Source organism: Pristiophorus japonicus, chromosome 4 (genome assembly GCF_044704955.1).
Source record: "Pristiophorus japonicus isolate sPriJap1 chromosome 4, sPriJap1.hap1, whole genome shotgun sequence".
NCBI classification, from domain to species: Eukaryota; Metazoa; Chordata; class Chondrichthyes; family Pristiophoridae; genus Pristiophorus; species Pristiophorus japonicus.
Genome location: NC_091980.1, coordinates 254,112,706 through 254,130,900, shown reverse-complemented (window position 1 = coordinate 254,130,900; position 18,195 = coordinate 254,112,706). Strand labels below are relative to the sequence as shown.

The following is an 18,195-nucleotide window of genomic DNA, read 5'->3' as shown; positions in this document are numbered from 1 at the left end:
CCCTCAGGGTAGAATCTGTTGGAGCGATGGCCTTCGTCCCCCTCCAGGCTGGAGGGCATTCCAGCGACTCTCCACTGCCTCCAGCAAGGCATCAAGAGCAGTGGGCGAGAAGCGGGGAGATAACTGTAATCCTCCTTGCTCCTCCATTTTCGCACTCTGAAGACACAGTGGAGCTGGAGCTGCTCATGTGCTAACTTACCTTGCCGCGCCTTTAAAACTCGGATTCTTCCGGGGTCTGAATCGGAACTTGGCGCATACGCAATGGGTCCGTAAAATTTACTGACCAAACTTTTGTTATCACACCCGCAGCTCTGGTGTGCAACGGCTGGTTTAGCGTTCAGCCGATTCTGCTGAATTTCTGGGTGGGAGGCGCAAACTTTTTCAAGGTGCTAAAAGTACTGCTCCGCTTGGATTAACGCTGCAACAGAGGCGCGACCGAATTTCTCCCCCCATTGACTTCTAGATAGCTGTTGATAAATTTCCACATAAGCTTAAGGCAGTGAGTATCCGAGGTAAAATTTGAAAATTGAGAAGTAACTAAAGAAAGAACGAGCTTGCGTTTCTAAAGTGCCTTTCACGACCTCAGAACGTCACAAAGCACTTCACAGCCAATTAAGTACTTTTGAAGTATAGTCACAGTTGTAATGTAGGAAAGGCAGCAGCTAATTTGCACACAGTAAAGTCCCACAAACAATAATGAGTTAAATGACCAGATCATCTGCTTTAGAGATGTTGGTTGAGGGATAAATGTTGGCAGGAAACAGCATAGAACTGCCCTGCTCGTCTTCAAAATTGTGCATGGGATCTGTCATGTATGTACATGCTGTTTGTAGCCACCAGATGGTGTCATTGATGGAGGCCACTGAGCAGCACGCACATGGTGCTGCTCTGGTATAAAAGGCCAGCCATTTTGTGAGTCAGGCATTTTGGGCCATAATAAAGCAGAGCCAAGGGTGTACCTTGTTCAGTTAAACAGTGCTCAGTTTGTACCTTTATTGCATACATAACATTTGGCGACGAGAATACAAGAACCTTTGTTTGCAAAATGAGCATGATTGGATTTTTAGAGTGGTTCATGGAGGGAGAAGATTGGGCAGACTTTGTGAGCCATTTGAACCAGTACTTCGTGGCCAACAAAATGAAGGGGGTCGACAATGCAGATCGGTGCTGGGCCGTGTTCCTCACTTTGTGCGGTTCAAAGATTTACAGTCTGATAAAGAATCTACTCATGCCTAGTGATCCAACAGAGAAAATGTATGAGGAGTTGTGTACATTGGTACGGGAGCACCTCAAGCCAGCCGACGGCATCGTCATCTCGAGATACAGGTTTTATACACACAATGGATTGGAGTACCAGAGCGTGGCGGAATTCATTGCCGACCTGAGACGTCTAGCGGGACCGTCCAAGTTCTGGACAGTGTTGGCAGACATGATGCGGGACTTCTTTGTTATCGGTATCAACCACGAGGTGATCCTGCACAAACTTCTGGCAGTGGAGGAGTTGGATTTAAAAAGAGCCATCCAGATCGCTCAATCATATATGACGATGGACAGGAGTCTAAAGCAAATAGTGAAGAACTTAACTTCGGCAAGTACTGTAAATGCGATTGATTCAGCGTTCGGCAGAGCGGCACGTGGCAGGGCCTATCTGGCTGTGTTCGCCAAACTGTGGCTGCCCAAAGTCCGCCAGCGGGAATGTATCTGAATTCTCCGTGTTGGCATTGTGGGGGAAATCACCGGCACCAGCAGTGCCGATTTAAGCAATATAATTGCAAAGGCTGTCTGAGGGTGGGGCATTTCCAGCGCAAGTGTCCGCAGATGAGCAAGCGAGCTGCGACACACCACGTGGAGGATGAGAGTCAGACTAGCGCGGATCCGGATACGCAATCCGAGATGCCAGAGGAGAAAGTGTATGGACTGTACTCTTTCATAACCAAGAGTAAACCAATTTTGAATAATGTGAAGTGTAACGGGATACTGATATCGATGGAACTGGGGCGAGTCAATCGCTCATGAACGAGAGGGCATTTTATAAGCTGTTGGATACTAAGACTGTGAGGTCCAGGCTGAGCCCTGTTAACGCCAAGCTGCGCATGTACACCAAAGAACTGATAAAGATGATTGGCAATGCACAAATTAACGTGTCATATAACGGTGCGGTTCACGAGTTACTGCTGTAGATTGTTCCAGGCAATGGCCCAATGCTGCTCGGCAGGAGATGGTTGGAGAAAATCAGATGCGACTGGAACGACATAAAGGCGTTGTCATCGGAGGAAGATACATGTGCCCAATTATTGAGCAAGTTCCCCTCGCTGTTCAAACTGGGTATCGGCAACTTCACGGGAGTCAAGGTGCAGATCCACGTGGACTCAGATGCAAGACCCGTCCATCATAAAGCTAGGGCAGTGCCGTATATGATAAGGGAGAAGGTCGAAATTGAATTGGATAGACTCCAGTGGGAAGGGATCATATCACCGGTCGAATTTAATGAATGGGCCAGCCCCATTGTTCCTGCACTGAAAAGTGATGGCACAGTCAGAATCTGTGAAGACTACAAGGCTATGATCAACAGGGTTTCGAAACAAGATCAGTACTCATTACCGAAGACTGATGACTTGTTTGCGACGCTAGCCGGAGGGAAGTTGTTCACAAAAATGGACTTGACATCAGCCTATATGATGCAGGAATTGGTCGAGACGTCGAAGGGACTTACGTGCATTAACACGCACAAAGGACTGTTTATTTACCACAGGTGCCCGTTTGGAATTCGCTTGGCTGCAGCAATATTCCAGAGGAATATGGAAAGTCTACTGAAGTCCGTTCCCAGAACCGTCGTGTTCCAAGATGACATCCTGATCACTGGTTGTGACTCCAAGGAACATCTGAACAACCTGGAAGAGGTTCTACTGCGTTTGGACAGAGTGGGACTCAGACTTAAACACTCGAAGTGCGTCTTCATGGCACCGGAGGTCGAATTCCTTGGGAGGGAAATCGCCGCTGATGGCATCAGACCAACTGACGTGAAAACCAAAGCCATCAAAAATGTACCTAAGCCGCAGAACATGATGGAGCTGTGTTCGTTCCTGGGTCTACTCAACTACTTTGGTAACTTCCTACCTAAATTGAGCACCTTACTTGAACCACTGCACATGGTATTGAGAAAAGGCAACAACTGGGTGTGGGGCGCATTGCAAGACAGAACTTTCGAGAATGCCATCAATCTACTTTGCTCGAACAAGCTGCTGGTACATTATGACCCATGTAAACATTTAGTTTTGGCCTATGATGCATCATCATATCGAATTGGTTACGTGTTACAACAAGCCAATGAGGCGGGGAAACTTCAACCTGTCGCGTATGCATCCAAAAGTTTGTCTAAAGCAAAAAGAGCCTACAGTATGGTAGAAAAAGAAGCTTTAGCATGTGTGTACGGTGTTAAAAAGGTGCATCAATACCTGTTCGGTCTGAGGTTTGAATTAGAGACCGATCACAAGCCGCTCATTTCATTAATTTCCGAGAGCAAAGGTCTCAATACCAACACTTCATCCCGCATCCAAAGGTGGGCGCGCTGACATTATCTGCCTATGATTATGTAATTCGCCACAGACCTGGCACAGAGAATTGTGCCGATGCTTTGAGCCGGTTGCCGTTGCCCACACTGAAGGTGGAAACACCACAACCGGCAGATTTAATGTTAATCATGGATGCTTTTGAGAGTGAAGGTACCCCTGTCATGGCTCAACAAGTTAAGACCTGGACCAGTCAGGACCCGATATTATCGATGATAAGGGGATTTATCCTCAAAGGGGATTGGTCTGCCATACCTAAGCAAATGTGCGAGGAGGCCTAACTGTACATTCGTCACAAGGACGAACTGTCTATTCAAGCAGATTGCATATTGTCGGGCAATTGAATTGTAATGCCTAAGAAAGGGAAAGCGAAGTTTGTGCATGAGTCACGCAGCACACATCCTGGTATAGTGATGATGAAGGCCATCGCCAGGTCCCATGTATAGTGGCCAGGAATTGATTCTGAGCTGGAAGCATGCGTGCATCAGTGCAACACCTGCATGCAGCTCAGCAAAGCACCAGCGGAGTTGCTGCTGAGTCTGTGGTCATGGCCATCTAAACCTTGGTCCAGGATCCATGTAGATTTTGCAGGTTCCTTCCTGGGCATGATGTTTTTAGTGGTGGTGGATGCTTATTCAAAGTGGATAAAATGCATAATCATGTCATCCAGTACATCCATGGCAACCATAGAGAATCTCAATGTCATGTTCGCGACACATGGTCTGCCTGACATAGTGGTGAGCGACAATGGGTCGTGCTTCACCAGTCAGGAGTTTCAGGAATTTGTAAAACTTAATGGCATAAACCATGTAAGGTCAGCACCATTCAAGCTTGCATCCAACGGGCAAGCAGAACGTGCAGTACAAATTATCAAGCAAAGCATGAGGAGAGTAACCCAAGGGTCACTGCAGACCCACTTGTCTTGCATAGTGCTGAGTTACAGGACAAAACCCCACACGTTCACAGGGGTCTCACCTGCTGAACTGATGATGAAAAGAGGACTTAAGACCAAGTTATCTCTTCTACACCCAGATTTAAGTAATCACGTTGAATACAGAAGACAGAGTCAACAAGGATACCACGATTGCGCAACTGTATCGCGTGAGATTTCTGTTAATGATCCTGTATATGTGTTGAATTATGGTCAGGGTCCCAAATGGATCGCTGGTATGGTCATGGCCAAGGAGGACAACAGAGTATTTGTTATTAAGCTCAAGAATGGGCAAACTTTCAGGAAACACATGGATCAAACAAAGCTGAGGCACACAGACGAGCCAGAGCAGTCAGACGAAGAAACCGTCAACGACCAACCAACATACCAGCAGCCTTCAGTGGACTCAAGGGTCATCAGTGAACCCGGAACTTTCATCACGGACTTGTTCAATAAAAATGGATTTGCAATTCCTGACATAGCCACTGCCACTCCCAACAAGTCAGCCATCCAGCCACCAGCCTCAACATACTCCGCACATTCACCCAAGGCTGGAATCGAATTGAGACGGTCAACCCGGGAGTATAAAGCACCGGACTGTCTCAACCTGTGAAAACTGTGATAAGATCTCAGAGGAGGGTATTGTCATGTATGTACATGCTGTTTGTAGCCACCAGATGGTGTCATTTTTGGAGGCCACTGAGCAGCACGCACATGGTGCTGCTCTGGTATAAAAGGCCAGCCATTTTGTGAGTCAGGCACTTTGGGCCGTAATAAAGCAGAGCCAAGAGTGTACCTTGTTCAGTTAAACAGTACTCAGTTTGTACCTTTATTGCATACGTAATAGGATCCAGCTGAGAGGGCAGATGGGACATTGATTTAATGTCTCATCCAAAAGATGGCACCTTCAACTGTACAGCACTGCCTCAGTACTGCACTGAAGAGTCAGCCTAGATTATGTGCTCAAGTCTCTGGAGCGGGCCTTGAGTCCGTGACCTTCTGACTCAAAGGTGAGAGTGTTACCACAGCCACGGCTGTCTCCCTCTCTCTCGCTGACTGTTTCTCTCTCTCTCTCGCTGTCTGTCTCTCCCTCTCTCCCTCTCTCTTTCCTTCTCCCTCTGTCCTTCTCCCTCTCTCCCTCTACTTCCTTCTCCCTCTTTCCCTCTCTCTTTCCTTCTCCTTCTCTCTTTTCTTCTCCCTCCCTCCCTCTCTCTTTCCTTCTCCCTCCCTTGCTCACTCCTTCTCCCTCCCTCCCCCTCTCTCTCCCTCTCTCCCTCTCTCTTTCCTTCTCCCTTCTCTGTCTGTCTGTCTTGGCTCTCTGAAAGAGCTGGCCACTCAGTCCCTGCCCTGTCCTTCTCCCACATTTTTTATTAAAAAAATACTTATCCACATTCCTTTGAAAAGCTATTATGGATTCTGTTTCCACCACTGTTTCTAGTGGGGGCATTCTGTGGGTAATTTTCAACTTCACTGCCTGGGCGGTAACCCACCCGATTTTCATTTCATTGATTACACCGTTTTCCAAGGGCTTCCGCAGCTCTTCTCCTGAAGTTTGTACTTTTCGACGGACACGTAGCAGATGAAATTTAACGCAGCAAAGTGCGAAGTGATACATTTTGGTAGGAAGAACGAGGAGAGGCAATATAAACTAAAGGGGACAATCCTAAAGGTGGTGCATAAACCGAGAGACCTGGGGATATATGTGCACAAATCGTTGAAGATGGCAGGGCAAGTTGGGAAAGCTGTTAAAAAAGCATATTATTGTGTTCCTAATACAGATGAGACTGCACACAGGGAGGTTAAAGTAACAGTGACCTCAGTCTTTATTAAGACACTCCAGAATGAGGAACAGGCCTTAGGGGCTGGCTTATATACAGTGCTCCCAAGGGATGCTGGGATCCCTTGGGACTTCAGGAGATCCATTCCCTGGTAGCGGAACATGGGAGTGCATGCTTTACAGATACACAACATCACTCCCCCCAAAGTCAAAGTGAAAACTATTTACAAGGTGAGGCAGTCGGGAGCCTTTCTTTCCCTGGTGGACAGCCTCGGTACAAATGTCTGTTCTGGTGTTTTGGCTGTGCCCTCGCTGGGCTGGCGTGTTGTTGGCCCTGCAGAGCTGCTGGGTGAGTCTGGCCTTGCTGGGCTGTTGGGCATGATGGGTTCGATTTCCTGGTCCGGTGTGGTGTCATTGATCATTTGGGTGTGTGTTGTGGACTTGAAAAAGGTGGTGTCTGCTGTGGGTTGTTCAGGCCAGTTTGTGAACCACAGCCTCGTTTGGTCCAGGTGCTTTCTGCAAATTTGTCCATTGTCTAGTTTGACTACAAACACCCGGCTCCCTTCTTTAGCTATCACCGTGCCCGCGATTCACTTGGGACCACGTCCATAGTTTACACAGGATCATTCAGATCAATTTCCCGTGACACAGTGGCGCGACCATCGTTTACATTTTGTTGCTGCCGCCTGCTCTCTACCTGATCATGCAGGTTGGGGTGAACCAGCGAGAGTCTGGTTTCAAGTGTCCTTTTCATGAGTAGCTCAGCCGGGGGCACCCCTGTGAGCGAGTGGGGTCTCGTGCGGTAGCTGAGCAGTACCCGGGACAGGCGGGTTTGGAGTGAGCCTTCTGTGGCTCGTTTAAGGCTCTGTTTGATGGTTTGTACTGCTCGCTCTGCCTGCCCATTGGAGGCTGGTTTAAACGGGGCTGAGGTGACATGTTTGATTCCATTGCGGGTCATGAATTCTTTAAATTCTGCACTGGTGAAACATGGCCTGTTGTCACTGACCAGTATGTCAGGCAGGCCGTGGGTGGCAAACATGGCCCTCAGACTTTCAATGGTGGCGGTGGCGGTGCTTCCTGACATTATTTTATATTTAATCCATTTTGAAAAAGCATCCACCACCACCAGGAAAACTTTACCGAGAAAAAGGCCTGCATAGTCGACATGGATCCTCGACCATGGTCTGGAGGGCCAGGACCACAAACTTAGTGGTGCCTCTCTGGGCGCATTGCTCAACTGAGCACACACGCTGCATTGCCGTACACAGGACTCTAAGTCAGAGTCGATACCGGGCCACCACATGTGGGATCTGGCTATCGCTTTCATCATTACTATACCTGGGTGTGTGCTGTGGAGATCCGAGATGAACGTCTCCCTGCCGTTTTTGGGTAGCACTACACGTTTACCCCACAACAGGCAGTCTGCCTGAATGGACAGCTCGTCCTTTCGCCGCTGGAACGGCTTGATTAGCTCTTGCATTTCAACGGGGATGCTGGCCCAGCTCCCATGCAGTACACAGTTTTTTTTACTAGGGACAGCAGAGGATCTTGGCTGGTCCAAGTCCTAATCTGGTGGGCCGTGACAGGTGACTTATCATTTTCAAATGCTTCCATGACCATCAACAATTCTGCAGGCTGCGCCACCATCAACAAGTTTGCGGGCTGCGCCATTTCCACCCCCCGTGGTGGGCAATGGTAGCGGACTGAGAGCATCCGCACAGTTCTCAGTGTCTGGCCTGTGGTGGATGGTATAGTTATAAACTGATAGCGCAAGTGGCCACCTTTGTATGCGGGCTGAGGCATTAGTATTTATCCCCTTGTTTTCAGCGAACAGGGATAGAAACATAGAAACATAGAAAATAGGTGCAGGAGTAGGCCATTCGGCCCTTCGAGCCTGCACCGCCATTCAATAAGATCCTGGCTGGTCATTCCCTCAGTACCCCTTTCCTGCTTTCTCTCCATACCCCTTGTTCCCTTAGCCATAAGGGCCATATCTAACTCCCTCTTGAATATATCCAATGAACTGGCATCAACAACTCACTGCGGCAGGAAATTCCTTAGGTTAACAACTCTCTGAGTGAAGAGGTTTCTCCTCATCTCAGTCTTAAATGGACTACCCCTTATCCTAATACTATGTCCCCTGGTTCTGGACATCCCCAACATTGGAAACATTCTTCCCGCATCTAACCTGTCCAGTCCCGTCAGAATCTTATACGTTTCTATGAAATCCCCTCTCATCCTTCTAAACGCCAGTGAATAAAGGCCCAGTTGATCCAGTCTCTCCTCATATGACAGTCCAGCCATCCCTGGAGTCAGTCTGGTGAACCTTCGCTGCACTCCCTCAATAGCAAGAACGTCCTTCCTTAGATTAGGAGACCAAAACTGAACGCAATATTCCAGGTGAGGCCTCACTAAGGCCCTGTACAACTGCAGTAAGACCTCCCTACTCCTATACTCAAATCCCCTTGCTATGAAGGCCAACATACCATTTGCCTTCTTCACCGCCTGCTGTACCTGCATGCCCACTTTCAGTGACTGATGAACCATGACACCCAGGTCTCGTTGCACCTTCCCTTTTCCTAATCTGCTGCCATTCAGATAATATTCTGCCTTCGTGTTTTTGCCGCCAAAGTGGATAACCTCACATTTATCCACATTATATTGCATCTGCCATGCATTTGCCCACTCACCTAACCTGTCCAAGTCACCCTGCAGCCTCTTAGCATCCTCCTCACAGCTCACACCGCCACCCAGTTTAGTGTCATCCGCAAACTTGGAGATATTACACTCAATTCCTTCATCTAAATCGTTAATGTATATTGTAAAGAGCTAGAGTCCCAGCACTGAGCCCTGCGGCATTCCACTAGTCACTGCCTGCCATTCTGAAAAGGACCCGTTTATCCCGACTCTCTGCTTCCTGTCTGCCAACCCATTCCCTATCCACGTCAGTATATTACCCCCAATACCATCCGCTTTGATTTTGCACACCAATCTCTTGTGCGGGACCTTGTCAAAAGCCTTTTGAAAATCCAAATACGCCACATACACTGGTTCTCCCTTGTCCACTCTGCTAGTTACATCCTCAAAAAATTCCAGAAGATTCGTCAAGCATGATTTCCCTTTCATAAATCCATGCCGACTTGGTCCGATCCTGTCACTGCTTTCCAAATGCGCTGCAGGGCAGGGGCTTGTGATCGGTTTCCAACTCAAATTTGAGGCCAAACAGGTACTGATGCATTTTCTTTACCCCGAACACACACGCTAATGCCTCTTTCTCAATCATGCTGTAGGCCCGCTCAACCTTAGACAAGCTCCTGGAAGCATAGGCGACAGGTTGCAACTTCCCTGCAACATTAGCTTGTTGTAATACACACCCGACTCCGTACGACGATGCATCATATGCTAGCACAAGTCTTTTACATGGGTTGTACAATACAAGCAGCTTGATGGAGCATAAAATATTTCTGGCTTTCTCAAAAGCAATTACTTGGTTTTTTTCCCCATACCCAGTTCTCACCTTTATGCAATAACACAAGAGGGTGCTTAACCCCAGTAGGAAGTTACCAAAGTAGTTGAGGAGTCCCAGGAACGACCGCAGCTCCGTGACGTTCTGTGGCCTGGGCGCGTTCCTGATAGCCTCTGTCATGGCGTCTGTGGGCTGAATGCTATCCGTCGTGATCTTTCTCCCCAAAAACTCCTTCTGTTGCCATGAAGTCGCATTTCGACCTCTTCAGCCACAGCCCTACGTGATCCAGTCGCTGAGGACCTCCTCCAGGTTTTGTAGATGCTCGATGGTGTCCCGACCTGTGACCAATATGTCGTCCTGAAAAACCACCGTGCGTGGTACCGACTTGAGTAGGCTCTGTTTGTTTCTCTGGAAGATCGCTGCAGCCGACGGAATTCCAAATGGGCATCTATTGTAGATGAACAGTCCCTTGTGCATGTTGATGCAGGTGAGGCCCTTTGAAGACTCCTCCAGCTCCTGCGTCATGTAGGCCGAAGTCAGGTCGAGCTTGGTGAATGTCTTGCCTCCTGCCAGCGTCGCAAATAGGTCGTCTGCCTTAGGTAGCGGGTATTGGTCCTGTAGCGAGAAACGATTAATAGTTACTTTATAATCGCCGCAAATCCTGACCGTGCCATCACTTTTGAGGACTGGAACAATCGGGCTGGCTCACTTGCTGAATTCCACTGGGGAGATGATGCCCTCGCATTGCAGCCTGTCCAGCTCGATTTCCACTCTCTCCCTCATCATGTGAGGTACTGCTCACACCTTGTGGTGAATGGGTCATGCCTCTGGGACCAAGTGGATCCGTACCTTCGCCCTGGAAAAGTTCCAATGCCTGGCTCAAAAAGGGAAGGGAATTTGTTAAGAACCTGGGTACATGAGGCCTCATTGACATGTGATAGTGCTCGGATGTCATCCCAGTTCCAGCGGATTTTGCCCAGCCAGCTCCTTCCAAGCAGTGTGGGACCATCGAACGGGACAATCCAGAGTGGCAATTCGTGCACCGTGCCCTCTTAGGTGACCTTGACCATGGTGCTGCCCAGGACAGTGATAAGCTCTTTGGTGTACGTTCTCAGTTTCGTGTGGATGGGGCTCAGGGCTGGTCTGAGTGCCTTGTTGCACCACAGTCTCTCAAACATCTTTTTACTCATGATGGATTGGCTACGGGTAAGCCATTCAATTTTACATTTAGCATTATAGGTGGACATTTCGTCAAAAATGTGTGCACCTTGTGTACTTCAGCATCTGCCTCCTCTCTCTGAGGCTCGAAATTGCTTTGATCCACCATGGACCGATCTTTCCTCTACCACGTGGTGGTTAGCAGGTTTTGCAGAGCTTGCAGTTCGTCTGCAAGCTCATTGGAGGTGCCCCATTGTTCCACAGCCCTTGCAAACATACCCTTTGAAGCGGCATGAATAGGCTGAATGGAAGCCTCCACAACGCCAACAAGATGTAAATTGCCTTGCATTCATCCTTTGTTGCGGACTCTGAGCCATCTGGGTCACCTGAGGCCTGCTGGCAGTTGCAATCTCGTGGGTTCTGCCCTGTACATTTTTGCTCGCAAACACAGTTCCGGTTAATTTATGAACATTACTGGCACTTGTGTGCTGAGAGATTTGTTTGGTGTTATCACTGGTGGACATAAACGCCTGTGCTATCGCATTGGCCTTACTGAGGGTCAGTGTCTCTGCAGTCAAAAGTTTTCGTAGGATGGTCTCGTGGCCAATGCCCAGTACAAAAAAGTCGCTGAGCATTTGCTCCAGGTAGCCATCAATCTCACATTGTCCTGCAAGTCGCCTTAGCTCGGTGACGTAGCTCGCCACTTCCTGACCTTCAGATCGCTGACACGTGTAGAACCGATACCTCGCCATCAGCACGCTCTCCCTCGGGTTAAGATGCTCCCGAACCAGTGTACACAGCTCCTCATATGACTTATCGATGGGTTTCACTGGAGCTAGAAGATTCTTCATGAGGCTGTAGGTCGGTGCCCCGCAGACTGTGAGGAGGACCGGTCTCTTTTTTGCAGCGCTTCCTTCTCCGTCCAGCTCGTTTGTTACAAAGTACTGGTCTAGTCGTTCGACATAGGCTTCCCAGTCCTCACCCTCCGAGAACTTTTCAAGGATGCCCACAATTTGCTGCATCTTTGCGTTGGATTCGTATACTCATCGCCAGTTATTGTGTTCCTAACACAGATGAGGCTGCACACAGGGAGGTTAAAGTAACAGTGATCTCAGTCTTTATTAAGACACTCCAGTGTGAGGAACAGGCCTTCAGGGCCGGCTTATATACAGTGCTCCCAAGGGATGCTGGGATCCCTTGGGACTTCAGGGGATGCGCTCCCTGGTGGCGGATCATGGGAGTGCATGCTTTACAGATACACAACACATATGGAATCCTGGGCTTCATAGATGCATAGAGTACAAAAGCAAGGAAGTTATGATGATCCTTTATAAAGCACTGGTTAGGAAGGATGTGAATGCCTTAGAGAAGGTGCAGAACAGGTTTATGAGAATAGTTCCAGGGACTTCAGTTCTGTGGATAGACTAGAGAAGCTAGGATTGTTCTCCTTCGAGCAGAGAAGGTTGAGAGGAAATTTGATAGGGCTGCTCAAAATATTGAGGGGTCTAGACAGATTAGATAGATAGAAATGTTCCCATTGGCGGAAGATTCGAGAACCAGAGGACACACATTTAAGGTGATTGGCAAAAGAATCAAAGGCTACATGAGGAAAAACTGTTTTACGCATCGAGTGGCTAGGATCTAGAATGCACTGCCTGAAAGGGTGGTGTAGGCAGACTCAATCGTGGCCTTCAAAAGGGAATTGGATAAGTACCTGAAGGAATAAACAATGCAGGACTATGGGTGGGGGAGCGGGACTAGCTGAAGTGTTCTTGCAGAGATTACGCACAGGCTCAACGAGCCAAATGGCCTCCTCCTGTGCTGTAACCGTTATGTGATTCTAAGTTATTGGGAGTGAGCGGGAAAACAGCTGTGGAAATTCATGCACATAAAGTGGAATCGAAGACCTTTAACCTGAGCACTGTTCCGTTAACCCATGACTGCAGGACAAGGGGACATAGGAACAACCTGGTTAAAAAAGTAAGTTTACAATTCATCTTGGGAAACAAGAATGGGATGGGCTTCCAGGTAGCATAACGGAGGTAAAGTGCTGTGATGGAGGGAATTTTCTGTTATGTACAAAGATGAACTCAATGGGCCAGATGGTCTCCTTCATCTTATCTTCATGATGTTTGTAAATTCTACTACCACACCAGGTGTGAACTGCTATATAGACCTGCTCCTACTCTGACCTTACCCAGTGAGTGAGCCTAATTGCCTGCTCCTGCCTTCTTCGTTCTACTGGTTTTATTTCAATTATCTCTCAATACTTTTATTAAAGATGTTGCGGGTGCTTTGTACAGACAATGGATTCCTGACACCAACTTCAACAATGTCACAAACTGGGACAAAGGGAGAATTCCTTGTAAAAATGACCGAGTCCAATTTCCCAGAGATAAGGTATGTTAGAGTACGATTGTCTTTGTTTTCTTTGTATTTTATATTTACAGTGTGACAAATAAACTTACTTTTTAACCTTACTGTTTTCTTGCAGAGTTTTTCTGTTTTTGTGCAATCACCGCTGGATTTGATGGAAATGGTAAGAATAATTTAGTATTTTTGTAAAGAGACCTTTGTAAAGGAAATGGTTAGATTCAAGTGTGCTTTTTAGCACTGGCAAAACAAGCACTATTTCAATAAGTGTTAACGTGTTGTGTAGTTTGGGGTATTTATTCTCATAGATAACATGATTGCTGAAGTTATGTATGTGTAAACAGGGTTTCCACTGAGGTTAATGCAGCTGATTGGAAGAATCACTGTTGGAATTCACAGCATTAGTCCATCAATATACAACTGAACAATCTGACATACCTAATAGCAAATGGGTAGCTTAACAGAGAGCGTGGGGCGTGAAGAAAGACGTTGCAATAACTATTTCAAAATTATTTTCTAACAACTGAACCATATTTGTTTTTATTTTTTTCCCATTTCATTTACTTTTCAAAGTTCATCAAATTTGTGCCGAGGAATTGAACATTTCCACATTTTGCATCCAGTGTTGGCATAAAAAATACTCCCCAGGTCAGATATAGCCCATAGCTCGCAAAACTTCCGATATTCTACCTCCAAAAGCACATCTCTTACTACATGATTGAGACATTTCCATTTCACATGCCAGCTATCCTTGATCCCTCTCAGCAAGATTGTCTAATAAATCTCAAATTCTGAGCAATTGCAAGCTGTGGAGCCTTACTCTTTGTCAACTCACCTGAGCCTGTCCAAAGTAAAATGGCTATACTTTGGATGCTTAATATTTATTGGAGGTGGGGAATGGCATTTAATTTATAAAGTTTACTACAATTGCTCAGTAAAATTATCGAAGTTTAAATAAAATCCCTATGGCAAGCTGCTACTTGTGCTGATAGTTCCACAATTAAAATTCAATACTAATCTTCCCCTCGCCCAGCATGTGACAATTGCATCAAGGATACAACGCGTTTTACTGGTATTCTGTTTTGGAGAGGCCTTTATTGAGTTTTTTATTATGATGTGGAAATATTTCCGCATTTTGCCCATGGTTCAATTTGCAGTTGAGCTGAAGAGAACGACACAAAACAGGTTTGCTACATTTACATTAGATGTGCTGAGTTTGAATTCAATTGAACCAAACCACACCTTTTTAATTAAACTTGAAATGAGTTTTAAACAGCTCAGCAAGTTCTGGCTGAATGACAGGATGGAAAGCTAAGACGACGGCTTAGTCCAAGGTCTATATTACAACATGATACTCACTGGATCACTCATTACAGCAGCTGTAGGCAGGATCTGTACGCAAGGAAGGTTGAAATCAGAGCTTGTACGAGGCATGGGAATTAATGACTATTCAGCAGCCAATCAGATGACAATTTTACATTTATCTAACTCCAGGCAGAGCTTGGTGGGTTGTAGAGAATAAGGATTTTAAAGGAGAGGAGAAAGTTGTGAAACAAGGCAAGATGCTCAAACGAAGAGAAGTATTAGAGATTTAGGGGGAAGAGACCAAAGAGTGATTTGGTAACGAGAGCCATACTGCCACCGTGGTTTGGACGGGGCAGGTGCTGGAAAGTATGGCCAGACGGGAAGGCGTTAGCAATGGGCAAGATGTTGCCACCTAGAATCATAGAAATTTGTGGCAAAGAAGGAGGCCATTCGGCCCATCAAGTCTGTGCTGGCCGAAAAAGAGCTATCCAGTCTCATCCCACTTTCCAGCTCTTGGTCCGTAGCCTGGTAGGTTACAGCACTTCAAGTTATTGAAGTCGTTTTTAAATGCTATGAGGGTTTCTGCCTCTACCATCCTTTCAAGCAATGAGTTCCAGACCCCCACCTCCCTCTGGGCGAAAAAATTTCTCTTCAACTCCCTTCTAATCCTTGTAACAATTACTTTGAATATATGTCCTCTGGTTATTGATCTCTATGCTAAGGGAAATAGGACTATCCACTCTATCTAGGCCCCTCATAATTTTATACACCTCAATTAAATCTCCGCTCAGCATTCTCTTTTCCAAAGCAAACAATCTCAGCCTATCCAATCTTTCCTCATAGCTAAAATTCTCCAGAGCTGGCAACATCCTCATAAATCTCCTCTGTACCCTCTCTCGTGCAATGACATCTTTCCTGTAATGACCAGATGACCAGAACTGTACACAGTACTGTCGCTGTGATTTTATACAATTCCTTCTCTTATATTCTATGCCTCAGCTAATGAAGGGAAGTATCCCGTATGAACATAGGAACACACGAACAATAACCACAGGTAAATACCATCGGGTCCATCGAGCCTGTCCCACACAATTGCGATACCTTGTGTATCACAAAATATACACTCCACCCCACCCAAAACCATGTAAGCTCCTGGGAAAGAAAAAAACAGATTAAAAAATCCAAGGTCAATTTGGGGGAAAAAATCTAGGAAATTCCTCTCTGACCCATCTAGGCGATCGAAATTAGTCCAGATCATCACTCTGGTCATTAAATTCCCTGCAGTATATAAGAGTCAATCTCCGCCACAGCCAGAAAAAAATCTAGCTTTTGCTTATGCCTTCTTAACCACCTTATCTACCTGTTCTGCTACCTTCAGGGATCTATAGATGTGCTCTTCAAGGTATCTCTGTTCCTCTACAATTCTCAGTGTCCTATCATTTATTCGGTATTCCCTTGCCTTGTTAGCCCTCCCCGAATGCATTATCTCACACTTCTCCAGCTTGAATTCCATCACACACCTGACTTGTGCCTTGTAGATGGTGGAAAGGCTTTGGAGTACTCTCCACTTGCCTGGATGAGCGCAGCTCCAACAACACTCAAGAAGCTCGACACCATCCAAGACAAAGCAGCCCGCTTGATTGGCGCCCCATCCACCACCTTCAACATTCATTCCCTCCACCCCCGGTACATCATGGCTGCAGTGTATACCATCTACAAGATTCACTGCAGCAACTTGCCAAGGCTTCTTCAGCAGCACCTCCCAAACCTGCAAACTTCACCACAAGGGCAGCAGGCACATGGGAACACCACCTGCAAATTTCCTTCCAAGTCACACACCATAGTGACTTGGAAATATATTGCTGTTCCTTCATCATCACTACGTCAAAATCCTGGAACTGCCCCCTTAACAACACTGTTTTTTTCTCATTCGTTCCGAGCTGTGGGTGCCACTGGCAAGGCCAGCATTTATTGCCCATCCCTAAATGACGGTGGTGGTGAGCCACCTTCTTGAACTGCTGCAGTCCGTGTGGCGAAGGTACTCCCACAGTGCTGTTAGGGAGGGCGTTCCAGGATTTTGACCCAGCCATGATAAAGGAACGGCGATTATATTTCAAAGTCAAAATGATGTGTAACTTGGAGGGGAACTTGCAGGTAATAATGTTCCCATGCCCCTGCTATCTTTGTCCTTCTAGCTGGTAGAGGTCGCGGGTTTTGGAGGTGCTGCTGAAGACTCGTTGGCGAGTTGCTACAGTGCATTTTTTCGATGGTACACACTGCAGCCATGGTGCACCGGTGGTGGAGGGAGTGAATGTTTAAGGTGGTGGATGGGGTGCCAATCAAGCTTTGTCCTGGATGATGTTGAGCTTCTTGAGTGTTGTTGGAGCTGTGTTCATGCAGGCAAGTGGAGAGTATTCCATCACACTCCTGACTTGCACCTTGTAGATGGTGGAAAGGCTTTAGGGAGTCAGGAGGTGAGACACTTGCCACAGAATACCCAGCCCCTGACCTGCTCTTGTTGCCACAGGATTTATGTGGCTGGTCCAATTAAGTTTCTAGTCAATGGTAACCCCCAGGATGTTGATGGGGGATTCGGCGATGGTAATGCCATTGAATATCAAGGGGAGGTGGTTAGACTCTTGCTTGTTGGAGATGGTCATTGTCTGGAACTTGTGTGAGGTGAATGTTACTTGCCACTTATCAGCCCAAGCCTGAATGTCGTCCTGGTCTTGTTGCATGCGGGCATGGACTGCTTCATTTTCTGAGGAGTTGCGAATGGAACTGAACACTGTGCAATCATGAGGAACATCCTCAGTTCTGACCTTATGATGGAGGGAAGGTCATTGATGAAGCAGCTGAAGATGGTTGGGCCTAAGCCACTGCCCTGAGGAACTCCTGCAGCGATGTCCTGGGGACTGTGATGTACCTTCACCACACGGACTGCAGCGGTTCAAGAAGGCGGCTCACCATCACATTCTCAAGGGTAATTAGGGATGGGCCACAAATGCTGGCCTTGCCAGCGACGCCCACATCCCAGGAACAAATTTTTAAAATGTTTCCATCAAAGTCAGGATCTCAGTGTAATCATTCACAATAAGCTTGTGGATGGCAACGGTCCTGCTCACAAGTTGACAGACATTCTGGAGGGAAAAGCAAAAAGGGGCAGTAATTATTGATCATCTGGTGGAGTTGAAGGGGCAGTGGTGGGGTGAGAGGTATAGGATGGACTTTGGTGAAAGTAGTCCCCAGCAGGTGCACTGGGCAGAAAGTTCAGCGAAAGTTGAGAATGGGGTAGTTGGGGTTACTGCTTCTAAGGAGGCAGCGATATGCCTTGCTTGGCCCTTCTGAGAATGCCAGCAGAGGCACAGAGGGAAGCCAGGAGGATGTCAAGCCTGAGAAGGCAGCAGGAGAGCAGAAAGCCAAAGAACTAGTGATGGGTTAGGGTAGAGATTGGTGAGGCAAAGGTGGCATGACTTGGGTGAGAGGAGGGGCAACAGGGGAGAAGGGCTCAAGAGGGATCAAGAGAAGAGGAAAAATAAAGGAGATTGACATATTGGGCTCCGTTCCAGAGCAGCAGCTGAAATGCGCGTGTGAATGGACGCAGAGGGAATTCAGG

At 47.2% G+C, this 18,195-nt stretch overlaps 1 protein-coding gene across 1 annotated transcript in view; it reads left to right on the top strand.

Annotated features, from left to right (window-relative positions):
- Positions 1-1,252: 1,252 nt before the first annotated feature.
- The window catches only part of amn (amnion associated transmembrane protein), a 60,201-nt gene continuing 43,258 nt past the window's right edge, over positions 1,253-18,195 (top strand). Inside the window, exons 1-3 of the mRNA XM_070877922.1 lie at positions 1,253-1,454; positions 13,183-13,301; positions 13,396-13,440. Of these exons, the coding sequence (XP_070734023.1) occupies positions 1,253-1,454; positions 13,183-13,301; positions 13,396-13,440 (366 nt within the window). The remainder of the gene's footprint in view (positions 1,455-13,182; positions 13,302-13,395; positions 13,441-18,195) is intronic.